The sequence below is a fragment of the Malania oleifera genome, chromosome 1 (genome assembly GCF_029873635.1).
Source record: "Malania oleifera isolate guangnan ecotype guangnan chromosome 1, ASM2987363v1, whole genome shotgun sequence".
Taxonomy (NCBI): Eukaryota; Viridiplantae; Streptophyta; class Magnoliopsida; order Santalales; family Ximeniaceae; genus Malania; species Malania oleifera.
In genome coordinates, this window is record NC_080417.1 from 130,014,106 (window position 1) to 130,041,738 (window position 27,633).

Here is a 27,633-nt window from a genome sequence, read left to right on the forward strand (position 1 = left end):
TTGAAATAAATTACTTAGTATCTTTCTTGTGACCATATGAGTCCAAGAAACAAACTTCATTTTAAATACAATTTCTCTCCTTCTAGACTTTCATAGTTATGATAACTAAAAATGTAATTTCTTGAGCCTTATGAAGTTGCCTTATAACTTTAAGAAAAGTTGAGTTATGAACTTCTATACCATAATCCAAATAAGATTAAAAAATAGTTGCAAAAAAGAATTCTATATTTATTTGCTGAATTCAAAACACATCAAAAATGGTCCACAGATTCATTGTCGTTTTTGCAAAGGACATGCATTGAAACTAGAATCAAATCCCTTTTCTACAAGTTATCATTAGTAAGAATTTTGTTTTTAGAAACTAATTAGAGAAAAAATGGAGATTTTAGTATAGGCTCTAGGACAAATTACAACAAACTTCCATTGAATTTATGATATTGTCAATAATGATCTAATTGTAAAGGCTCTTAATAGAGAAAAGTCCTCCTCCAAATAAAGACTAGAAATAAGAGTCCTCTTCGATCTATTCTTTACATTTGAAAGATATAAATCTAATTCAACAAATCTAAGATTAAAACAATTTTCACCTTTAAGTTTTTTACGAAACACCAGATTTTAGTAATACTACTCATTTGAAACATTAAAAATATTGCTTACATTATCTCCTTATTGTGAGGACAGAGAATATAAATTAAGAAAAATATGCTTTAAAAAATCTCGTAAGCCCCATGATCTAACAAAGAATAAGTTTTAAAATCATTTCCTATTTGCTTTTTGCACGATCGTATAAAGTATGGCTTAGATTTTAATATACCTTTCAAAATTCTCCATCCTTATGTGAATTTGCACAAATTTGACTCCATTTTATAACCAAATTTAACACAATTTAAACATCTTCACAAGCTTTCCGGTTCCCGATAGAATCTCTAATTCCATTGGCAAGCTGGGTCGATTTATATCCTCAGATTTTTTTTTTTTTGTTGCCTAAATTACCATTTTAATTTAAGGAGGCACGATTAAATCTAAACACGTGACATTTTAAAAAATTATTATATTTACTCATTTTACGTCAAAATTCGGTTAAAATGGGTCAGTTCAATCCTGACATGGCAATCTCTGATTGGACGGCGGATACTAGTGGGATAAGTCCTCACGCAGACGAGCCATTTTCCTCCATACCCAAACCGCGAAGGCTCGAGAAGCTCACGCACTCTCACCAGAGGCCCATCCCATCAGCCAATGGCACTGAGGCACGTCACCCCTCTCTCCTCTCTCTTTCTCCCCTCTCCGTATAAAGCCCTCACTCGCCGACTCACTGCTCTCAGGACTCACTTCTCTGTCTCCGCCATGGCGTCCGCTCCTTCTGGAAAGGTAAGCGTCTTTCTTACCTCTTGGCTTCTTCTCCGAATGTCTTCTAGAATCTTCCGGCTTGCTCGCCGACTCGGATGAGCAGCTCTTGAATGAGCTGGTTGTGGTTGTTAGGTTTTGGTTCCCGTTGCGAACGGCACGGAGCCCTTGGAGGCGGTGATTGTCATCGATGTGCTGCGGAGAGCTGGCGCCGATGTCACTGTGGCTTCTGTGGAGAAGCAGCTGCAGGTGGATGCTTGCCATGGTGTGAAGATTGTTGCGGACGAGCTCATTTCGAGCTGTGGTGATCGCGTCTTTGATCTCATCACTCTTCCTGTATGTTCCTGTGCGCGTGCATATTATGCTACTTGGGGTTTCTGTTCTGATTGTTTGTGGATTATTGATGAAATATGTTGGTGGATTAGCGCCTTCGTTTTCGAAATATTCTTTGCTTGTCTGCGGTGATATTCTTTGCCGATATCCTAATTTTTATTTCGACGAATGCCTTTTTTTTTTTTTCCTCATATATATTTCATTTCGCAGCGTTTGTGTTACGTTTGTCTTTTTTGATCAGTTTCTGTTGCAAGCTACAACTGTTCGATGATTCTTTAGAATTGATTTGATTGACTAGCTATTTTCAAAGATGAATTTTGGTTCTTTAATTGTCTCGTATCTGGTGCGTTAATTTCGAACTCTGCCGAGCGCCCTGTTGATTACATTTCTCTACCTGGAAATTCCACGTCTTGGCTCTAAGATTACGTTAGTCTATGAGAATTGTTGAATTGTGCTGATGAAGAAACGTTACTGTACGAAAATTTAGCTAGCATTTTGGTTTTGGTTCGCTGAAGCAACTAGTGATTCCTGGGAATCTTCATTAATTTGTGGATATTCTTACATTTGGTTCACACTTTACAATCGAAATTCCTGTTCCCAGAGTCCCATTATGCTCTTCACAGGCTAGCATCCCATTCCCATTTAACTAGGTGTGTAGTTGGCCAGCATGGATGAATCGCCAAGAGACAGAATGAGCCAACAAAAAAATTCCCCATAATGTTTTAAAAATTCTAAAATAGCCTCACATGTTATGATCTATTTCATTCCCAATGTCAACAGTGCTTTGCCTTCTCCCTCCTGTCCAGTACTACTACCACCTCATCATCTTCCTCTAATTTCATTGTTGTTTCTGATTGTGTTTTTAATGAGTTAAGTAATTTTTTAATTAGTTGTTTATTGTTGAATTTTGTGTAAAAAATACATGTACTAGCATTTTTATTTTGTGAAACATCACTTGTTGAACTTGTGGATAATTTTGAAAAACATATATGGTTGTTATTCCCACGAATAAACCAAACATGAAATGCTGCATTCCTAGGAGTCTATCAACAATATGATTGTAAACCAAAATTTAGGAATCCTATCTTCTGGATATCAAGATTCCTGGAAATTACAATGTTGGAGGGCTTCTTAGATCCCATGGACCAAACAGCATTTTACTTGTGCTATTCTAAAATCCCCCGCAGGGGCGCACAGGGGTCCTGCAGCAAATGCAAGCTGTTCTGATGCATTTCTTATCTTTCCTGCATGTACTTTAGGTCTTTAGATTTTTTATTTTCTTGATAAGTACAGTTATCTTTTTTTATCTGCTTGTTATTTGTGTTTGTTTGTTGAATTCTGTTAATTGGGATTGTGTATTTTAAGATTTTTGGTGTCGGCATTTAGGGAGGAATGCCAGGTGCTGCTACTCTTAGAGACTCTGGAGTTTTGGAGAGTATGGTGAAGAAGCAAGCTACAGATGGGCGGCTTTATGCAGCAATATGTGCAGCTCCGGCTGTGGCACTTGGATCATGGGGTTTGCTGAAGGGTTTGAAGGTAAGAACTCACTGGATTCATACTTGTTATCATCTCATCTTTAGGGATTAGATCATATGCCATTATGATTTTGATGCTGTTGACAAAGATGACAGCCATGATGATAAGATTTTATTGTATTTTTGGGTTTGGTTTTTGACAGGCAACTTGTTACCCATCATTTATGGAGCAATTATCATCATCGGCGACAGCAGTTGAATCAAGAGTCCAGCTAGATGGTAAAGTTGTGACAAGTCGTGGACCTGGCACTGCCATGGAGTTCGCAGTTGCACTGGTCAAGCAGTTGTATGGGAAAGAGAAAGCAGATGAAGTTTCTGGACCACTGGTGTTTACTTTTACTCTTTCTTACTTTGTTTAATTTGGTTAATTATACTTGTGATATGAGAAAGATCGATATGTTTATGATGTGAATTTTCAAGGGACATTTAAAACTGCACAAATATGTTCATGGTGTGATACATTCAGTTTAGGACATTGCAAAAATGAAGTTGGAATAATGGGCTGTCGTAAAGCAAGTATTGGCCTTTACAAGGGGCAAAGGGTATATTTTTAACGATGTAATGGGGTGCCAAATGTCTCAAGTATGTTGAAAGAATGACTGAGTAGGTTATGGGGGATTATATGGGTAGAATCACTTGCGTGAAGCACCATGGTTCTTAAGGGCTATTAATGATGATTGATGAGCAGGGGTTCCACATTGCTTGGTTGGGAACTTGGGATGCTGAGGAAGAAAACTATGTAAATTGTACTCTCTGAAAGAGATACTTCCACTGCGATCAATTGAGTGACTAAGTTATATGTATGCCCTTAGAAGTTAGAATTTAAGGGTTCAATGAGATTTGTGATGCGTCTTCGTTCTAGAATTTATTTCATTGTTCGTTAGATCTCTTAATGTAGATGTTGTTTATCTGTCCATAGGAGAAGACCAACTTTAGAATACTCTTGGAAATAGCATGCTTATTTGGGTTACTGTCTGTTTCTATTTCTGCACAACTTGTTTATTTTCTTTTGTATGATTCGGTTTGAATATCTCCTCCAAACTTTATACTGTATGTGACCCTAATGACGCTCTATTAACAAAAATATTTTGCTTTCTATCCCAAAAGAAGGATGATTGTTAATTAGTTATGAAAATTTGCAGATGCTTACCATAGTTTTCAGAGATTTTTATGATCATTCGTGGAAGAGTACTTCTAAACTAGACTCTGTAAATTACAACTATTGTTATAGAAGGGACTATGTAGGTTGCCCAGGTTACAAGGCAAATTAAGAGCATTGTCTCTTCTAATTAATATGTTGCTTTCTGAAAGCTGACTGTGTTAGTGCTTTTAATCTCCTGCATTGTTGAGATTTTTGTTCATTTAATCAGGGATGAGGGTGACTCTGGGTACGAAGTTGGCTATGGTAAAGTGTGATTCCTCAACTGTGGTTTTTGGGGCTTACCTACAACTCCCTGACTCAGAAGTCAGAATCACTCATGCATTGAGAGATTTTCAGCTTCATTAGGGGTTGGGCAATGTTTATGTCTTGAATTTAAAGATCCAGAAGTTCAGAGTTGAACATCTTGGTTGATAAAGCTGCCACTTAGAGATCATTGCGGTGGATTGCTATGCCTTAGTATGTTACTGTAGGTCTGGTTGTTTTTTTGACTTTGTTTGTTTCATGCACCTATGTTCCTTAGGATGAGATTTCCTGTGTGTCCCAGAAGTTTCTTTTTTTTATTAAAAGAATACAAAAAACTGTGCTCTCATACGTATTATATCATAACTTAATATTTGTCATCTTTAGATCAGAAGTCATAACTGTTTGGCCATTGATGGACATTTTTAGCATAAAACAGTGACTGATCATATGCCAGTTGCCAAACATTAGCACATTTGCATATGCCTTTTCTCTGTTTACATATCTTGTATTCAATCGTGCTTATACAATGTTATATCTTTTTTCACATTGTAGAGGGTATGGAATAAGCTATTTGGTTTTAGGTGAATGTTGGGTGAGTTCAGAGACAGTGGAGAACTTTCTGGCAAACACCTTTTGTTGGTTTTGGAAGCAAAAAGGAAGTGGCAGCACTCTGGAAATGTTCTTTCTTTGCAATATTTTGGGGGCTGTGGATGGAGCGTAATGCGTGTATTTTTGAGGGAAAATGTCATCGTATTTCTGGTTTGGGAGAAGATACATTATTTGGCTTCTCTTTGGTGTGTGGGTCATAGGAATTTTAAGGGAGTGAGCTTTTTAGATATTTTGTGCGACTGGCGGTATTTTTGGTTGCTAGATTGCGCTGGTTTATTTGTTCTTTTTAGTTTTCATTTTTCTCTGTTTTTGGTTGGATTTTTCCAGCCCCCCACCCCTGGTTATGTGTAATATAATTTTGAATTCAGGTAATGCGTTCTAACCATGGAGATGAATATACCGTGGCAGAGCTGAATCCATTGAAGTGGACTTTTGATAATTCCCCACAGGTGAGATTTTAAATTAGCTTCATTTCATATTTTCCATGTCTGTCTCAGTTGATAACACAAGGTGCCTCCCTTTCTCTCTCTATCATACACACACACATGCATGATGATAAATTTCTTGTTTAAGAACTACGGCGGCTAGAGTTAAGCTCAAGTAAACTGTATTATAGTACAATGATATGTGTGTTCTGTGTTTGCCTTGCATCTCTCATTATTGCATAATCTATCTTAGCTTTCTTTTCCTTGATTCTGGTCCCTCTTTCCAAATATATGCTTGCACCCTTGCTTCTTTTTCTTTTGTTGTTACTGTTTGTATTGCTGAAGTCCTTTCAAAGTCATATATTGCATGAATGATTTCCCACGTTGTGTAGGTCATTCATCTTTATCCAATGATTTCCTGCTCCTAGTCACTATTGAATTTATGCATGCGTCATTGCATTCCATTCCATACATGCACATTGTTTGCTTTCGAAGGTGGCATTCTCTGCCTCTTTCCTCCTTTCCTTGGCATTAGTTTCTATATATTTCTAGTCTCTGAGGATGGTGGTAGTTTGTTTGTCACTATTGAATTTATGCATGCGTCATTGCATTCCATTCCATACATGCACATTGTTTGCTTTCAAATTTGGTGTTCTCTGCCTCTTTCCTCCTTTCCTCGGCATTAGTTTCTATATATTTCTAGTCTCTGAGGATGGTGGTAGTTTGTTTTTTACTAATGAAGTGATTCAAGTCAACATGGTGGGGGAGCGGTATTATTCAACACTGAAATTTGGTTGCAATCTTTTCTCCTGTTTTTATGCTGCTTTGGATGCAACTTCAGTTCTTTTCATTTCTACCAGGATGTTGTATGGTACAAAAAGAGTAAGAGAATGAAGATTGTGCTAAAAGGAGTGCAGGCCGTTTTTATATTCCAAGTTCCTGTTTAATTCCTTTAAATTGAGGGTTTAATGTGATTGGTTGTCGAATTGCACAAATGTTTCATTGCCCACGTTGGTAAATGCATTAGCCATATTTTAAGGGTTACATTGGCTCATGTTATTGCCTGATGTTTTAGTTTTGTTTTGTACGAATACATTATCCTTTAATACTGGTCTGATAATATTCTCAAGTTTAACAGTAGCTGAATGTGTCTGTGTCAGTATGTCAAACAAATATATAAAACCCGAGAACCATGAAGCAATAGAGTAGCATCAGTTTCTGTGATTGAGCAGATAATCAATATCTTTGAATTTGTTGTTGGATGTATCAGTTTTTGAGATCTAGCAGATTAGGTGTGAGATTATGCAGTAGGATATGCATCAGCTTGGAGTTGGCAGTGCCACAGTGGATCTGGTTGGGTCCAGCAATCTGTAGCAGTTGTGTTTTTTTAGCTGTAGATGTAATGTATTAGTTAAACACATTACTTGTTGACCCCAAAAATTAAGACTCAATTTGTGTCCAGAGACTGTTGGCTATCTCTTGCAACTGAACAAGAGCTTGGGAGGGGTCTGCTGTGACGCTCAATTTAGAATGAGGATGAAGCATAGGTAATTGTAGTTGTGATTTTTGGTTAAATGAATTACCTAACACAATGATACCTCCCTTGCTCTATAATACATATCAAATACATTTTAATGACCGTAATGCCCTTACTAACTCTCACTTATTAGCATGCTAACACACTAAAAATGCTAAATGACTAAAATAACTATCAACGCTTCGCCTCGATCTGGAGCATAGATATTGTATGCTCCTAGCTTGTTGCAAATAAATTTAACATGAGCACCTGTCAAAACTTTGGTAAACAAATTAGTGAGTTGGACTTCATGTATGTGGTGGTAGTGAGCTTTTGCACAAGTTTATCTGGAACAGTGACAATCAACTTCAATGTGTTTCGTTTGCTCATGGTAGATTGGGTTGGAGGCAATATGAAGAGCAACTTGATTATTACACATCAACTCCATAAATTGAGAATGTGGAAAGCTCCTTCCAACATGTTTTCTAGCCAAACAAGCTCACATGTAGTGTGAGCCATGGCCGTATACTCTGACTTAGCATTTGACCTGACCACTACAATTTGTTTCTTGCGCTTACAGGAAACCAGATTTCTAGGGATCTGACCCAATCTACATCTATATATCCGTGGATATAAGTGTGATTCTAATCTCGATATAAGAGACCTCTCCTAGGTGCACCTTTGAGATATCTCAATATGCGAATTATTGCGTTCCAATGACTTGTTGGGAGAATCTAGAAATTGACTCACAACACTTGTTGTGAAAGATATGTCTAGCTGAGTGATTGTGATGTCATTCTTTCCAACAAGTTTCCGGTATTGTTTAGGATTAGGCAACAAATCACCCACATTTGACACTAACTTGCTGTTAGGACCCATGCCATCAATCGGTTTGGATCTCACAACCCAGTCTAATCTAAAAGATCAACAATATACTTCCGCCATGACAAAACAATTTCTATACGAGATTTGGATGCTTCTATACCCAAGAAATATTTCAATGATCCCAAATCTTTGGTTTGAAACTTAGTTTGTAGAAAATATTTTAGGTTCTAAATACCTTTATCATCATCATCACCTATAATTACAGATCATCTATATACACAATAAGAAGTATACTATTCGATGAAGTATGACGATAAAATACTAAGTGGTCCATTGCACAATGTTGAAGGCCAAACTCATGTGCTATAACATTGAATCGACTAAATCATGCTTTGAAAGATTGTTTTAAACCATATAATGTCTTCTTGAGCCAACATGCTAAGCTTGACTTCCCCCTGAACAACAAACCAAGGTAGTTGCTCCATATAGACCTCCTACTACTCAAGATCACCATGCAAGAAGGCATTTTTCATGTCTAATTGATGCGGAGGGCAATATAAGTGGTGACCAAGGAGATGAACAAATGTACTAATATAAGTTTGGCAACTGGAGAAAAAGTCTTGAAATAATCCAAACCATACACCTGAGTATACTACTCAGCAACAAGATGCGCCTTCACATGAGCAATTGAACCATTAGGGTTGACTTCTGCAGTACATATGTAGTGACAACCAACCACATCGTGGTTGTGCGTTTAGGGCGATCAACCACATGTTGTGTACATGTCTCTGCACTTTTCTAGACAGCAATGGGAGGGTCAACATCATGGGAAATATGATCATCAAACGAGGAACCTAAAGGCATGGTAATAAAAGCTAGAGGGGGCCCTCTTCCTTGGAGCTGCTGTTGTGAATATACTTACAAATTAGGATGATCGAGATGATGAGAGGACTAAACTACATGGAGACAAATGGATGATTGGGCGAAGACAACAAACTAGAATTTGGAAGATAGGCAGAGGATACTTATTGAGATCAGATGCACTTAAGGACAAAGTGTAGTATGGTGTAGATTCGAAGAAGCTAACATTCGCAGAAACAAGGAAGTGATGCGGAGTAGGACTATAACAATGATATCCCTTTTGAGTGCATGATTAGCATAGAAAGACGCACTTTATAGCACAAGGATCCAATTTATCCGTCTTGGGAGTTAGCTGATGAACAAAGCACATGCACCTGAATACACGAGGAGGTAGTGAGAATCATGGTTGTTAAAATCATGACTTAGAGTCATAGAATCATATGATTCTACAATTCAAATTCACCCTCACGATCCAACTCCCAAGGAAAATCACATTGCAGTAGAATCGTGGCAGAATCGTAGCTGAGTCGGTGGAATCATCATTATGATCCTACAGTGCTACCTGGATTGGGTCTTTTCCCTCTTTGGGCTTGGATTGTAAGGCCCAGTATGTGTTTTTACTGTACCAGAGGGCCCAAAGTTTTAACATTAAGTCCAAAATCTTGCAATCTAGGGCAAAATAGCTCCCGGCTGCTCTGTTCGAGTTGTTCGACAGCTTTGGTGTTCAATCGATCAGCAGCAACTAGCAAGGCATCAACCAGCGATTCAGTGAAGCCATTGAACACTCTCGTCTCTCTCCGACTCTCCTCTAGTCTAGTCGAGTACTCCTGTAACAGTCCTGTTCGTGTTTGATCTGCAGTTCAGCACTCTCCACAGTCGACTCTTCTGTCGGCACTCAGTTCTGATTATTCTTTGGTGTTCGACTCCTTTCTTTTGTCCTCTTCTCTCTATTGAACACCTCAGCAGCCAGCATAGTTAGCACACTTCAGTCTTCAACCAATTTTTAGGTATGCTTGAGCCTTGAAAAGAAATTCACTTAGCAGAATCAACACTCAGCAGTGAGCTACAGCCAGCTTTGTTTACTGAGCTCTGTTTTTCTCCGTCTTCCTCTTCTTTTTGCTGAGTTTCTGTTCAGTTATTTCTTCAAGAAAGAATCAGCAATCTCTTTTAGTTATTTAAGCATTTAACTTCCTTGAAATTTTATCTTTTTGATTGATGATTGATTTGGTTATTTGTTTGTGAACTTGACAACTTGGGTTATTCAAACTTCTAAGTTCTAACTTCTAAGTGACTAGTGTTGTAGACTTGCAGGTTGCATCTGTACTTACTGCTTAGTGCTTACTGCTTACAGAATACAGATTTATAATATTGTGTGCTCTGCTGCTTACTGCTTACTGCTTACTGCTTACTGCTTACTGCTTACTAATACTACCTAAGCTGTGTAAGCACCTGTCACTATCATGTCTAGTGGTGCTGGTGGATCAGGGAAGCGTCAAAAGAAAAATAGTTCTGGCAATAGGTTTGATGTTGGGTGGGAGCATGGTATTGAAGTGAATAATGATACAAAGAAGGTGAAATGTCGGTATTTTGGAGTCATTCGATCTGGTGGTATATATAGGTCAAAACACCATCTTGCTGGAACTAGCCAAAATGTTGAACCTTGCAGCAAAGTTCCAGAGGATGTGAGGTGAAAATTCATTGAGATTTTGCAAGCCCAATCCCATGAATCTCAAAGGAGAAAAAAATCTATTCATAGTTTAGATGATGACTCTTGTGAGGAGGTGCAGCTAGTAACTAAAAGAGGTAAAAGTAAAATGGATGGCTTTTCCTCCAAATCCAGCAATCAAGCAACACTAAATCAAATTTTCAAGAAAGGAGATCGGGATAAAGTTTGTCACCAAATTGCTAGATTTTTCTACACTAGTAATAAATCTTGGGATGATGGAGAATTCATTACAAGGACTCTATAAGAAGCATGTGAGTTAGAAAACTTTGTGTAAATATATATATATATATATATATATATTTTAAAGCAAAACCTCATTTGACATATAAAAATTATAAACTCATAAATTTGTCTTCATTTGTTCATTGTTTTGAATAGGTGGTTCAAATATTGATGTTGGGATAGAAAACAAAGATGAAATACAAATTCATGGAGTTGATGATAATGACAATGAATTTGATAAACCCACGACTGATTCAAGAAATGAAGCATCTAGTACATTTGATGATGATGCCCACGACATCTATGATGATGTTGATGATGAACTAGATGAAGACATTGATGATGATCTTGATGCATATGGCTTAGATTGTACGGATATTGACGACCTAGCTTGATAGTTTTAGGCTTTTAATTTGTTGGTTGGTTGCTAGTTTTTAAAACTTAAACAAGTTTAAATGGTTAATTGGTTGTCTCATGAATTGGATTTTTGGATGGTTTAAATATTGAGTTTTAATTGTGTTATGTGGGAAGTTGGGAACTGAGAATTTTGTTGTGGCAAGTGGCAATTGGCAATGAATTGGATAGTAATTGGAGAAGTTCCAAGCTTACAGCCTAATAGACGCACTAGCGAAGGCCTGCCATCACAAGTCCCCACTGGAACAATTTGACTTTTGCCTAAGTTCACCTTTAAGCCTGAGACCACTTCGAAACTGAGGACGATATGCATATATGGTGATTAATATAATTGATGTTATTACTTATTCTAGAATTGCATTCTATATTCTGCACATTGTTTACAATTTGCTTAAACATGATATTTTCTGTTATATTCGGTTCCATAATAAGTATTATTACCTACTAATTCTCCATATTTTTCCTTGTAAATATCCCCTGTATTATGGATATTTTTGACTTCTCCTTTCCAGATTCTTGTGCCTATTGCCAATGGCACAGAAGAAATGGAAGCTGTTATAATCATTGATGTCCTGCGACGAGCAAAAGCAAATGTTGTGGTGGCCTCTGTTGAAGATAAATTAGAAGTCATTGCTTCTCGAAAAGTGAAATTAGTGGCAGATATGCTCCTTAATGAAGCTGTTAAATGTTCATATGACCTTATTGTCTTGCCAGTAAGTAGGGTTTTGATTCTCTTGAGTAGTTATTCCCATCTAAATTGTTTAATACTGATCCTAAATTAAATATATGAATGTAATTGCTTAATAGCATCTTCATATTTGCAGGGTGGCCTTGGTGGTGCCCAAGCATTTGCAAACTCAGAAAAGTTGGTAAATCTGCTGAAGCAGCAGGCAGAATCAAAAAGGCCTTATGGAGCAATATGTGCATCCCCGGCTTTGGTCTTGGAACCTCATGGATTACTCAAGGTATGATTGCTTGAAATCTTTTTCTGGGAAACTTCTCATTTAACATTGCAAATAAACATCTGACTTGTGCTTCTGCTGCCTAGTAAACTGCATTGCCTCTATTCATTTGAGAACTTCTTGTACGAATTATTACTCAAGTTCGTAACTTTCTGATTTTTTTATTTTTGTATAATTTCCAAATATCATCAAATGATTCTCGAAGTGCAAGTTATTTCCCCCTTCAGTTGAAAGGTGTGTTCTGTTCTGTATCCAGGGTAAGAAAGCAACCGCATTTCCCGCAATGGGCAGCAAGCTGTCGGATCAGAGTGAAATTGAGAACAGAGTGGTGGTCGATGGCAACCTGATCACCAGCAGAGGGCCCGGGACTTCCATGGAGTTCTCGTTGGCAATTGTGGAGAAGCTGTTCGAACGGAAGAAAGCACTAGAGCTTGCAAAGACCATGCTTTTTACACGCCCATAGTACCTTGTACAAATGACTATGGAACATAAAATAGAACCTAAAACTATAGGGGGAAGGGCAACGAAAATCTGAATGCATATTTGAATATGTAAGTTCAGGTTTGCGGCTATGTGCAGGTGTGTGTAATAAATAAAAGGGTTGAGATGTCTACTTATTTGCTTTCCTTAAAAAAAAGAAAAAAATGAAGAGATATGAGATGTCCACTGGTATGGGTACGGCTTCAGTGTTTTTTGTAGTTGTAGCATCAAATGGGGGCTTTAGGTCAGTCCGAAAACTGGGAGCTTCACGCCCCACTACTCAGTTACAGTACTAAGTTTCGGTCGAGGATATTTTCTCTTTATATCAGCTGTTATTGCAAAATTAAAAAGTTATTTTTTAATATGATTATAGATTAAAAAGATTAAATTTAATGATGTGCAAAACTATATTTTTGTTTATTAATTTGGTTTTTTATTATGTACTTGTCTTTGTAATTACCAGGCCACACCTGTATAGGAACTTCTCTTTCAAGGAGCTCCTATTGATCTCACCATCTTATTATGAGGAATGAATCCCTTTTAAGACTGCCCAAAAGTTACCCCCAAAACTCTTGAAATATTTAAATTTAGGATTGTGTGAAAGTTGATTGAAGGCATACGCTGTGTTTGGACTTTGGATTGAATGATTCGAGCAGCAGAAATGAAAGGAGACTCTTTTGAAATCTTCCTCTGAGATTTGGCGAGAAAAAAAATGAGTTCGTGTGATTAAGTGTATTTAAATGATTACTTTATTTTCCTTCTAGCTGTTCTTTTTCTAAAAAAGAGATAAATTAAATATTTTTTTTCTCATGCATGGGTGGCAGACTGCTTTGATGGATTCAGGTGCATGCAAATTTGCCAATAATATTGATAAATAATTAGGATAATTGTGTAGAAGGGCAAAAATCTACTAGCAATGAAAAAAATCAATTTGAAATGTTTAATAAGATCTTGTGAAAAATATTCAGTGTCTTATTAGAAATAATAAATCACCTTCAAAATTAATATAAGTGATATCAGAACACTCCTCCATCATTATAAAAAAAATATTTTTATTGTGCAACAACAGCTATACTAATAAAAAAAAGTTATAACTCATTTTGAATTGCTTATAAAATTTTTTAAATATAATTTTCTAAACTATTGTCTATAATAAATACCTTTTTAATATGTGAAATAAATATAAATTTTTTAAAGATGTAAATATTATAAATATTAAATATATTGTTTTTAAACGCTAACTAACGAAATTTAAATTTTGATAAAATCAGCTTCAAAGGGGAACTCTTGTAATTTTCCAAACATAGGAACGAGTGTGCAATATTAATAAAACAAAGAAGTGGGTGATTTAGCCATAATAATAATAATAATAATAATAATAACAACAATAATAATAATTATATATATATATATATATTAGGTGATGTTGGAAGGAGATAGGGTTTAATAAATTGGGCAGTTCAATCAATTTAGAATTAAATGATAACTTATTACTTTTAGTTAAAATATATTTTAATCCCTCTACTTTTAATTTGTATGATTAAGGGTTTGTATTTATTATTTTATTTAATTAAAATTGTCATCTAATCTAATTTAATGATTATGAATTGGAGAATCGAAATTAATGGAAAACCCTTGTAATGACCTGCTTATTTTACCATTTTTTTTTCATGATAATAAAAATTGATACAATAAACCTAAGAGATCATAATCAACCTGAACCTGTGGGTATCAGGGATACATCAGAAACACAATACGAAAGCTTAAGTAGCAGAAAATATAAAATCATATACATCCCAAAGTACCATTCAACACCATACCAGAGTTTACTACAACCATCATATATGTACACACATTTCAAACGTATCTAAAATAGTCCTAGGGTCTCCACCCAAAAATCTGTCTGACCCTGGCAAATACTTACCCTTCAGAAAGGGTAGACTAGCTGTAACCATTTCTGCGGAGCTTTATTCGCTTTCCTATCTAGAGCTCTTGAAATGTTCATATAATTTCGGGTGAGACACCTCTCAGTAAGGAAAATAAATTAATACCAATGTGTGACAACATGAGTGTTTCCGTGTTATACGTAAAAGCATACATAAACATATTTAGTAAAACTGTCTGTATCATTTCTAGAAAAAACATGTATAATCATAACATGACAAAACATATTGAATTTTCATAAGCATTATTCATCTCATATAATAATAATAATAATATGAAAACAACCCTCGAAGGTTAGTTGGCTGGTGTCATGTCTTACCCTTATATGACTGGGTTGTGTGGCCCGAAGGTGAGACTTGACAATGGGTGGCCGACCACTGCCAAGTTAAAATAAATGTTTGTAAGTACGATGGGTTTGCTAGATCTGGTCCGTACGCCAGGGGCACCAACACTTCAATAAACTACATTGACTATCCATCCTCACGCTACCTATGTACGACAGCGATAACACAATATCATGATGATCATGAATACATAGCTACGGTACCGTGCAAGTGCAAACCTAAACCAAACCAACTAGGTTCTGATAACATATAACATATTTCAAATTGTGATACATTACTATTCCATAATAATAATTGTCAACTTAATATCATCATATCACATTTCATATATATAACGTGAAAATCATCGACCCTTACCCTGACATTTCATATTTAATCAATCATAGCCCGTACGCCATATCACATATCAAACAAGAGGCTTGGATCGTACATCGACTCAATCACGGTCCGTACATCGTATAACATATCAAATAAGAGGCTCAGCCCATACGTCGGCTCAATCACGTAAGAACATCCTCGGCCCGTACGCCGGTATATCGTATAAAACTTTTGGCCCGTACGCTGATTTATCATTATAAAACTCTATATCATTTAACATTTTCTCAGAAAACAGTAATTCATAATAAATTCTACTCATGCCATACAGAATGGGTGTTACGTATATTTAAAACATATCGTCATTTACAATAGTATTTCCCAAACATAATACACACACACATATATATATATATATATATATATATATAGATATATATTTTCCTGAAATCAAATGCTGCAGGATTATACATATATTTTCATAAAACAACTAGCTTAGTTTATCCCCTTACCTGATTCCTGAAAAACTCCTAAAACAATCAGTCCTGCACCCGCAGGGTTCCCTGTTCAATACTCTGAAATTGACATTTTCCAAAATAGAAATTCAGTATATCTACGCGTACTACGTTTTCTACAACTATAGGGAAGACCAAATACTGAATAAAAGCCTTACCCTGAATTTGTGATAGATTCTAACTTTGCCTCACCAACGATCCACTCCAGCAGAGTAGAAGAGAACTTTCCCAGGAGAATAGTGGCAGCCTTGGATCGTCGAACCGGTAAAAGATCGGCCCGAAATCCTAGAGAAAAGGAGGGAAAATTGAAAGGAGAGAGAGTTCCTATGGGCAAAATCAGCTGAAAAATCGCGTTTAGGGCTATTTATACACTGACATTCGTCGATGAGCCACGTCACCTCGTCGATGAGGTCACAAAGGAAGTTTGTTGACGAACGTTTGTTTCTCGTCGACGAAATTCAGAGATGGAAAAATAGCCTTTTGGTATTTTCTCGTCGACGAAGCGCGCCCTCGTCGACGAGCCCAATATGTCACGTCGTCGATGAACGCGAAGTGCGCCCTTTTAAATTTCCTTTTCTCCCTCTTTATTATTTAAATACCCTAATTCTTCGGGTCACTACATTCTCTCCTTATAAAAATTTCTCCCTCGAAATTAGCTATCCATTCGATTTATCATCCCTTAAATAAAATAGTCTACTTATTTTATTACTTACCCTTACTTATGGCGGAGGAATACCGTGATTACATCCTAAGTCCTCGGAGATTACATATATAAAATAAAATTCTCCCAAAACAACCATCAGATTAGTCTTGTGCATTGTTACCTCAGAGGGCCTACATCTCGAGCAGTTGGATGTGAAGACGTCATTTCTTCACAGTGATCTTGATGAGGAGATTTACATACAACAACCCGAAGATTTCTCAGTAAAAGGTAAAAAGGATCTTGTGTGCAGATTAAAGAAGAGCTTGTATGGTCTTAAACAAACTCCTAGACAATGGTACATAAAATTTGATAGCTTTATGCAGAGGAAAGATTTTCAGAAGTGCAATGCTGATCACTGTTGCTACTTTAAGAGGTATCAGTCTAGTTATATTATTCTATTGCTATATGTTGATGACATGTTAGTCGTAGGACCAGATATAGAAGAGATCAGGAAATTGAAGCAAGCAACAAATGTTAGAGGAGTTTGACATGAAGGACTTGGGTTCAGCCAAGCAAATACTTGGGATGTGGATCTCTAGAGATAAGCAACAGGGAACATTGCGGTTATCTCAGTTGGACTATATTAGCTGTGTTTTATAGAGTTTCAACATAAGCATCGCCAAAGTGGTAAATACACCATTGGTTGGCCACTTACGCCTCTCCAAGGATCAGGCTCCCTAGATAGATGAAGAGAAGGACTTAATGACTAAGGTACCTTATGCCTCAGCCATTGGAAGTCTTCTGTACGCCATGGTTTGTATCAGACCAGACATTGGCCAAATAGTGGGAGCTGTCAGCAAGTTCATGTCAAAACCAGGGAAGAATCACTGGGAAGTAGTGAAGTGGGTCTTAAGGTACCTATGTGGCACTATTGATAAGTGCCTATGTTTTGGCAAAGGAGATTTAAAAATTCAAGGGTATATTGATGTCGATTTTGTTGGTGAAGTTGATCACCGTAGAAGCGCCATCGGATATGTGTTTACTGTTGGCACAACATCTGTAAGTTAGATGTCACAGATACAAAAGATTGTTTCCTTATCCACTATAGAAGTGGAGTACATAGCAGTGATAGAAGTTAGCGAAGAGATGATTTAGCTTCAAGGTTTGTTGACAGAGCTCGGAACAAAGAAGGTAAGAAATGTTTTGCGCAGTGACAGTTAGAGTGCGATACATCTGGCAAATCTCTGTTAGAGGACGGAGTGCAGACATTTGAAAAAAATTCAAGGTAGCAGTAATTTAGCAAATATGTTGACAAAGGTGGTGACTACAAAGAAGTTGAAGTTGTGCTCAACTTCTATTGGTCTTCATCCTTGAAAAAGATTTGAACACATCATTTACCTATATATTGATTGAGATGGTGTCTCCGTATCCAAGTAGGAGATTGTTGAGCTGAAATGGAAATGGAGGCAGCCTTGATGAGCCGTAGAGAGCTAGCTTTTTTGTGCTGTAGTGTCGGTGCTAATCCTAGCTCACCTCCTTGAACATCATTACCACCTTCATTTTTATCCATCCCCATCCATCAATATAAATGGAGATGTGTGTGCGTGAAAAATATGGGAGTGTAATTGAGTTGAAGGTGAGAGAGAGAGGGAGAGTTGAGTTGAGTAGAGTGCAGTTGCCTACTCTTTCTCTTGTATTTTGTCCTAGTTTTAGTGAAGGTTGGTATGCTTCATGGACGTAGGCCAGTTTGGGCCGAACCACGTTAAATCTCGATTCTCATTTTGCTTGTTTATTTTATTTTTGGTGTGATTGTTGCTCCTAGATCCCCAACAGTTATTGGGTCAAAGATTTGGGCTTGAACTTCTGTTTGGGTCTGATTGACTGAGCCTCAAAGGTTTGGTTTGGTTGTTTTCGGTCAAAGGACTTGGGCACAGCCCAATTCTTGGACTGAGGCCTTTAATTCTTGGGCTTCGAATTAAATTTTGGGCTCAAGCCCAATGTTAGGCTAAAGACTTTGGATTTGAACATGTGGGCTCGACCCATGTTTTTCTTTAAAGGAATTGGGCCTTGGGTTATGAAAAAGACCCAGAATTAAAGAACCCAAGTCCACACTAGATATGGGTCTTAGGTCAATGGATCGTCAAATCAAAATGGGTCGGGCTGACCCGTCCTTGTAAATCGGGTCAACAGGTGAATCAAGTTAAGAAATCATATCCAAATGGACGGTCATATCTGGGTGGGCTAGACCCAAATTAAGAAATGTGAGTTTATTAAATTGAGTCCAAACTTAATGATTTAGACTTACAAATTGAATTTAAATTACCTTCAAATTACTGGTTAAACATGATAAACAGAATATAAAACAAAGCTAACCTTCAACCTTCAAGCTCCTTCAATCTTTCACTCCTTTTGATTTAATCTGCAATTCTGTTCTGAATTTTAGCTTTAAAACCTTTTAAGAGCCTTGGACCCGGCAACTCGAACCCTTTGCAACCTTTGAAAAAACTTCAGGGACACCCCTAAAATCAGAATCTTCTCTGATCTCTTACCACCAATTTGCCAGAATGACTTTCATTATGCACTTCTATCACTATGCATATCACACTATTTGTTTCACACAATATGAAATTTCTTTGTGTGAGCCTCTCTGTATCTCTCACTATGTGAGTGTCTCTGTGGGAATCTTTTACTGTGTGTCACACTCATTTCAGAAGCTTCTATTTATAGGCTTTTGAGGAATGATTTTAATTAAATTGTGGTTGCTCAATTAATCTTTAAACATATAACCAGTTTAATCAATCAGTAATTTAGTTTAATTTATTCCTGCCAATCAAATTTATTTTTGATTTTTGGCACATGTTTAACCTTTTCCCCCCCTTTTCTCATAGGTTTAAGATGGCTGCAGATTGTTGCAGATTGAAGACTGCTGGCCCACTTCCATTCATCCCCTTTTTTCTATTTTTTTTCAAATTTCCAATGTAAAATGTAATTTTTCCTTTTTCCGTATCTTTGTTTTTTTTTTTTTTTTTTATATTTTGTATTTTATGAAATAAAATTCTACTTTTTTATTTTGGTTATATAAACCCCCGGACAATTTGGGGTGTCTACACTTATACTACTTAATAAATCTGATTATGTCACAATTTAAACAACTAATTAATTTATTTAAATTTTCACAATTTAAAAAAAATTGATTTACATAAATAAGCATAATGTAAAAATTACCAAAAATTGAAAATTTTAATTGATTTACATAAACTCTAATAGTTGATGATAAAGGCCAATGTGAAAAGTAATTCTTTTTTTAAGATTTTTTGTTGGAAGTAGATAATTCTAAAAATATCACATATTAGCGCAAAACCCCATTGAAGTGAAAAAAAAAATGAAAGCACATGAGAAATGAAGAGGTTTTTTTTTTTTTTTTGGGAATAAAATCGCTATCTTCTCTTAATGTATTCTTCCTTCTCCCATTAAATTAATCTTGATTTAACTTTTGTATCTTGACGGATCTTGGTAGGTTTATGATTGAAAATTTTTTGTGACAAAAATATTTCAGGCTGTTACTTTCGTGTTAAAGTTAGTTTGAACTGATGACACCCATGATAGTCAACATCTAATAATTTAATAGTATTTTTTATAAATAAATTGAATATAAGAATACTTATGTTCCCTTATTCATCCCTATTACTAGATCGTATTATAATAAGCATAATATTTAACTTATTGCATATAATTAGAAGACAAGTAATGAGAGTTGTGATGTTAGCACAACTTGGACGGTATATTACCATTTTAATTGATCCAAGTCTCGTAATTTTGTACCCATATTTTTTTATATGATCAAATCTCCCAATCAAGCTATTACTTTGACCACAATTATGAGAACTATAATTTCCCCCTACTTTTTTTTCTACCCATTTGACTTAGTATGGTGAGTTACAAAAATAATAATTTTTTTTAAAAATTTATCTGACTAAAATCTCGTACTCAAGAGTTTTTGAACACTCGATTAATTCATTAGAATAAAGAATGACTCTTTTTACCTCCTTTACTCACAAAGAAATCAAAACTCCCAAAACTCAAACTTTTTAATTTTAATTTTTTATTTTGGGAAAAGTGCGTTATGACCTATTCAACATGGCCCTCTTTGGGTTATATCTTCTGCTACGGGGATGCAAATTGCAAATTACAAAACTACATATACAATGATGACAAGACTTTTCTTTTTTGTTATTTTTATTTTTAGCCTCATTTTGCATCTGCCCGCTGACCAAGGACTCCTCTCCTTTGAAATGTCAAACTTCCCAAAGTCCCACGTTTGCATCTAGAAAATTATGAAAACGTACTTCATTTTGATAGGCATTTGACTAAGTATATATATATATACCTTTTTTTTTTTTATTACATAGAAACTTCGGCCATTAACGAGCCCTTCGGACCTCCTGGTGCGGTACCAAACCTACAAATCAACGTTTTCCGTCCCCAGGTCTCGTTTATCAGGATAAAGTCCGGATGCAGACACAACTTCCGTGCATCAGTTGGACGTTCGGCCAACCCGATCCCCGAGACACATCTTTATTACCAACCATGGTCCCCGCTGGCTCATAGAGAACTCCCATCATCCACGGCTTCCATTGGCTCACAGAGCGAACTTTCACCATTGACGATTCCCACTGGTTCACAAAGTAAACTCTCACCATACATGGGTACCGCTGGTTCCGTGAGTGTATCTACTTGGAATTGAACGTCCGATACTCCTTCTTACGTGCTGATGTCTTTCCACCGCGCCATGCCCGTGGAGGCTAAGTATATATATACTTTTATTAATAGAGCATATTGCAAAATTAAGCATTAAGTACTAAATGCTTAATAAAAATATAAATTTATGAACTAAATATTGAGTGTAATCGGAGTATTTTTTAAATTAGAATATTGAATTGTTTTAATGATTTTGTAATCAAGTATTGAACTTGTGAGATAAGATGAAGTATGCAGTGAGAATATTAAAAAATTTACATTTCTAGTAGTAAAAATGATAATATAGGTTTCAAATAAATCTTTTACCGAATCAATAATCGTAAATTCTAAATTACGTGAAGGGTTATTTAGCATAAATTAAATGATTTTTAAGCTTGAAAAATTCAATAGGTTTTACGGTATTAAAATTTAGTTTTTATTAAGTTCTACAAAAAGGGCTTGGTTGTGCAATTTTCATTGCCCTCTTTTTACTTGGAAGTGGAACACTTCACTAGTTTGCGATTATAATAGGAATGGGACTATTACTAAATTTATTATTTTAATCATTACCTATTTTAACTTGGTTTACTCTCCATTAGTCAAAGGATAGAGGAATCATGAATTTCTTTGATATATTGATCAAATCAAATTTAAATTGATTAAGATCCGGGTAAAGTTGATCTGGATCTGGGTTAGATTTCAGGTTGCAGGGTATGGATATTTAGATTTGGGTATGGGTGTTTGGATCCAATTCTTGAATTTGGATAAATAATCAATCCAAATTAAAAATTTTACTTGCACTCAAAATCACAAAATTTTGAATTTAAATTTTTGCAATTTAAATTAAAGGAACCAACCTTTGTCTTCAAACTCCTACAATCTTTAAGCTTGATGTCAATCCTCCACTGTTTCTTTGATTCTAACTCTTTAGTTACCAATCTTCAAGTCTCAACTCCTGCAACTCTTCCTTACAACTCCTCTGATTCTGAATTCTGACCTCTTAGCCTTTATCCATGCTCCTTTAAACTCTACACTTTCTTGATCTTCAAGAATTCTCATCCAAATTCACAACTCTCTCAAACTTTCAATTTTATGTTACTCATTCTCAATTGTCTGTATCTATCTGTGTGTGCCCTTCTCACCATCAGAAACCTACTATTTATAGGCTTGGAAGATTGATTCAATCAATTCTAGTTTGATCACCTAATTTGATCAATCAAAATTGAATTGAATTGATTAATTTGTTCTTGCATTAAACATTAATTTTCACCATATTTCTTATGTAAATTCCCACATGTTTAATTTTTTTTTTTTTTTGTGCTTCCATGTTTAAAGTTGAAGATGCTGACCCACTTTATTTTATTTTCTATTTTTTAAATATTTTTTTTAATGTATTCACTTTTTATTTTATTTTTTTTCATGTATTTAGTTTTTTTTTTTTTTTTTTTTGTATTTTTCTATTTTATTGCATCAATAAATTCTGCCCATTTGTGTTATATAAGCCGAGGAAAAAATGGGATGTCTACAAGCATGTCAACACGTGTATCTACAATTTTGTATTTGATTTGAGCCAAATCTAATATAAATCCAAATTCAAAGCCTCTCCAAACATAAGGTGTGATGCCCTGAACCTGCCAAGTGGGGCCTGGGGTGTGATGTGATCCAATTACCTGTGTTTGATACCATAACATCAATCACGCAGCGAAAAAATAAATAAACATCCTCAATAATATATCAGAGTACCTTATAAACATCCCAAAACAATATTTTCCAACATCCTATATCCATATATACATCTCAGAAAACTAATAACATAAACCAAAAATATAACCAAAATCTGTACCCTCTCACAAAAATATTATGCCAACAAACCCAACCCTAAGCTCGCTAAGTTTGATCACGCGGAGGTCTTGAAAAAGATGAAATTCATATCGGGTGAGACACATCTCAGTAAGACAGAATAAATTAATATTAGTGTGTGGCTATCATGAAGTTTGTGTGCCAAATATAATCATCATTTACAAATTAATCCACAATTATGAAATCATTCTTTGTCCCTACTCACATACATGTAGCGTATTTTATTAATAAGAGTTTCCCGAGGATTGGGATGATTACCCGCTCATACAAGTAGCACCCCTCTGCTCTGATACCTTATGCAACCAGGTATGACTACAACTAATGCTTATTAGAGCACTTATCCTACTCAGTAAGTCTTCAGGTGGATAATTTGTCTCATATTCTCACACATTCACACAATTATTCATCAGCGAAGGTTCCTAATAATAGAGAAGATTACCCGTTCATACAAGTAGCTTCTCTCTGCCCTAATACGTTATGCAGCCCGATATGGCTATATCTGATACCTATCAGGGCACTCGCCTTTCTCAGCAACCCCACGGGCAGAGAGTTTACCTCGTCCCAAATACATATAATATTACAATAAACAATACATTTATTCTTTACTCTGTATCTATTATTTCCATAATACTCATCTCTTCATGATCTCAGTTATCACATTTCTCAATATTTCGCATCACATAATATGTCGCATCACATAATATCTCGCATCGCAAAATTTGTTCCCACATTTCACATCACATAATATGCTTTCACATACACCGTTCTCAAGTTATACGTTGGTTAAATTTACAATTATGCATTTAGAACTCACTGCCAGATAGATAAACACTGTCATGCTTCCCCCTATGACGGGTTGTGTGGCTAGTTGGCTGGACTTAACCCTAGTCAGTCCACCAGAGTTAAATCAATAACAACCTTTTCAGTTTGTAAGTCAAATTGACTATTCCCATATTGGTCTAGACTCCAAGGGGACTCTACCCTTCTCAGCATAATCGACCATCCCGTCTCCACACTCTCTCTAAGACGTGTGGGTGCACTAACTCTTCATAAATCACGCGCAACAGTATTGTGCCTGCTATGGTCCATCGCAATTCTCAAACCATAACTTACAATTTAACATTCACATTCTGTTCTGATTAAACAATCACACACAATATATATTCTCAACACATTTTAGTATTTTCAACATCTCATAAATATATCATAATTCAACACAATATATTCACTTTGCTCATGCCACATGATTTGAATAATATGCATAATTATGTCATCTAAAATAATAAGTCAACTCATGTTCATCATCCATTTTACTGAAAATATACGTTAAATTATCTCCACAATTTATCCAGAAAATCTATTACTTTAATCATTCCAATATCATAAATAATAACTAATAACACAGCCCTAAACTCAAAATCACAGTTCAAACGGTTGGCTTTTCAAAACCCACATGATAATTATACACACACACACACACACACATATAATTTCCATTTTAACCGGTTGAATTACAAAATTACTGACTTAATCTATTCCTTTTACCTGCTTTCCAGAAACTACGCCAGGAGGGACCCCAAAACGATGCCTACAGCGCTCACCCGAACCCTGATTCAATAACCCTAATTCAATCAAATCAACCTCAAATAAAATACTATTTTAACATTTCCTAGGTCTATAAACTCCAAATAAAAAATTAAACTCCCAAGAATAACCAATTTGTTTAATTCCCTAAATCTTACCCTAGCATTGGAATGGTGCCTGGAAAGCCCAATTCAAAAATCTACTCCACTAGACTTGTAGAGAAATGCTCTTAAAACCACGTGGTGGTTTCAGATCATCAATTAGGCTGAAGATTTGAGAGAAATTGAGGAGAAAAAGTGGATTTACGTTACCCTAAGAGTGGTGCCTACAACGCTCCTACAAAAAATCCACTTCGGTTAAATTGATGATGGTGGAAAATGGAACCCAGCGGTATATTTCGTTTTCCGATCGGCCAAGTATTTGTCGAGAAAATGAGGAGAGAGAGAGAGAGAGAGAGGAAAGGCGAGAGGTGAGAGAAAGCTCAGAGAGACAGAGAGTACTGGAGGCACAGATTCTTCGATCCAAATTGAATTTGGATATGAAGAATTGGATTGCAGAAGAAGCTTCCTAAAGAGGCTTTAATATATATATATATATATATATTTATTCCAATTAATTTTTTTTCATACTATTCATTTTATTTGTTTATTGAATTAATTAATTTAATAATATTTAATTAATTAATTGATTAATAATAATTTTTTTTCCTGGATACTATAAGGTAAGAGTTTTGTGTGAGTAAATCTCATGCAGACCAAGTTGACCTGAATAGTTATTTTTATATATTAATATGTATAAATTATTTATTTGTTTTTTATAACCCAATAATTAAATTTGAAAATTAAATTTAAAAACATAAAAATAGGAAAAAAATTTCTTTTTTGATTTATTTAGAACAATAACTTGTTGTCATCATCATCATCATCATCATCATCAAACTATCATTGCTATCATTAGTACTATAATTATTATCATTGTTGTCAATGAAATAAAGAGGAATACAAAAAAGTTTAGAACTATAGAAATTTGTAGTTCTTCAGGAACTAGATGTTGTTAATCATCTTATTATCTCATTTTGTTGTAAAGCACGTCCTTGTATAGGTAAATACATTGACATCCCAAAGGTTAACCACATAATGAACCATTATGTGGGCATACCAAGGTTGTAACTTATTATCTAGATAATCATTCACATAAATATACATGTTTTATAATACTTTCCCTTGGATGATTATACACTCTGAATATGCCTCGTTAAAACCTTCGCTAAAGAAAATCCTGTGGAAAAAAAACCTTAACAAAGGAAAAAGAGTACAATATTCATACTCCCTCTAAAAAACACAATCCATTAAGAAATGTCCTTAAGTTGTCGCATTCCAATGTTATGTACATGCTTCTTGAATATTGAAGTTAACAATGCTTTTGTGAATAGATCTGCTGAGCTGTCACTTAAACGAATTTTGCAAATGTCAACATCTCCTTTTTTTAGAAGTTTATGAGTGTAAAAGAACTTTACTGAAATATGTTTAGTTCTATTACCTTTTATGTACCCACATTTAATTTGTGCAATACATGCTGCATTGTCCTCGTACAATATTGTTGGCGTGTCATTTTCCAGTGATAATCCACTTGTCCCTTAATGTGTTGGATTATAGTTCTTAACCATACACATTCACGACTTGCTTGCTAATATTTTTAAATGGTTTGAAGAGGTAGCAGTGATCGTTTGCTTTACAGATCGCCATGAGATAGCAGTATCACCATATGTAAAAATATAGCCTGTTTGTGATCGAACTTTATGAGGATCAGAAAGATATCCAACGTCAGCATATCCTTTCAACACAGACTTTACTCCCTTTGGGTAAAACAAACTCATATCAGATGTGCCGCGAAGATAACGAAGAACATGTTTTACTCCATTCCAATGTCTTTGAGTTGGTGTAGAACTAAACCTTGCCATCAAATTTACCGCAAAAGTTATATTTGGTCTAATGCAATTTTCAAGATACAAGAGTGCTCCTATTGCACTAAGATAGGGTACTTCAGGACCAATGATTTCTTCATCATCTTCTTGAGGACGAAAAAGATCCTTTTTCACATCAAGTGAACAAACATTCATTGGGGAACTTAATGGATAAGATTTATCTATATAAAATTGTTTTAATATTTTTTTTATATAAGATGATTGATGAATAATAATTCCACTTGTTAAATGTTCAACTTGAAAACCAAGACAAAATTTTGTCTTCTCAAGATCCTTCATTTCAAATTCTTTCATTAAGTAGTCAGCAGTCGTTGAGATCTCTTTTGGAATTCCTACTATGTTTACGTCATCAACATAAACTGCGACTATAGCAAATCCAGAATTTATCTACTTAATGAAAACACAAGGACAAATAAGATTATTTTCATATCCAATTTTCAACAAATATTCACTTAGACGATTGTACCACATTCGTCCAAATTGCTTCAGTGCATACAATGATCTTTGTAATTTAACAGAATACATTTGCCGTTATTTTGGATTATATGTTTCAGGCATTTTAAATCCTTCAAGGATTTTCATATATATGTCATTATCCAATGAGCCATACAAGTAAGCTGTTACTACGTCCATGAGGCGTATGTCGAGTCCTTTAGAAACCGTTAAACTAATCAAAAATCTGAAAATAACTGCATCCATAATAGGGGAAATAAGTCTCATTATAATCTGCACCAAGCCTTTGGGAGAAACCTTGTGCTACAAGACGTGCTTTGTATCTCACAATTTCATTCATTTTATTTCTTTTACGTACAAAAAACCCATTTATACCCAACAGGTTTGACATTCTCAAGTGTTTTGGACTATTGGTCCAAATACCTTACGTTTGACTAATGAGTCTAGCTCAGCCTATATTGCTTCTGTAGTGACCCAAATAATTATAATATTTTAAAATGGAAGAAGGAGGGAAAAGGGAATTAAAAAGAATAATTAACTAGGTCCTTGTCGACGAACACAGGGAATTCGTCGACGAGAGAACAAGAGGGTCTC

General features: G+C 35.5%; 1 protein-coding gene across 1 annotated transcript; it reads left to right on the forward strand.

Moving 5' to 3' along the window:
* Positions 1 to 1,171: 1,171 nt before the first annotated feature.
* Positions 1,172 to 12,793, forward strand: LOC131146604 (protein DJ-1 homolog B). The gene is made up of 8 exons (XM_058096295.1): positions 1,172 to 1,371; positions 1,483 to 1,683; positions 3,067 to 3,216; positions 3,359 to 3,541; positions 5,598 to 5,678; positions 11,731 to 11,931; positions 12,043 to 12,183; positions 12,437 to 12,793. Exons 1-8 carry the CDS (start codon positions 1,240 to 1,242, stop codon positions 12,641 to 12,643), a joined length of 1,296 nt encoding a protein of 431 aa, XP_057952278.1. The 5' UTR covers positions 1,172 to 1,239; the 3' UTR covers positions 12,644 to 12,793.
* Positions 12,794 to 27,633: the final 14,840 nt, after the last annotated feature.

Coding starts and splice junctions, on each gene's coding strand:
- LOC131146604 (XM_058096295.1), top strand. CDS start 1,240: ATGGCACTGAGGCACGTCACCCCTCTCTCCTCTCTCTTTCTCCCCTCT. Junction 3,542..5,597: donor ATGAAGTTTCTGGACCACTG/GTGTTTACTTTT, acceptor TTTTGAATTCAG/GTAATGCGTTCTAACCATGG. Junction 11,932..12,042: donor ATGACCTTATTGTCTTGCCA/GTAAGTAGGGTT, acceptor TCATATTTGCAG/GGTGGCCTTGGTGGTGCCCA.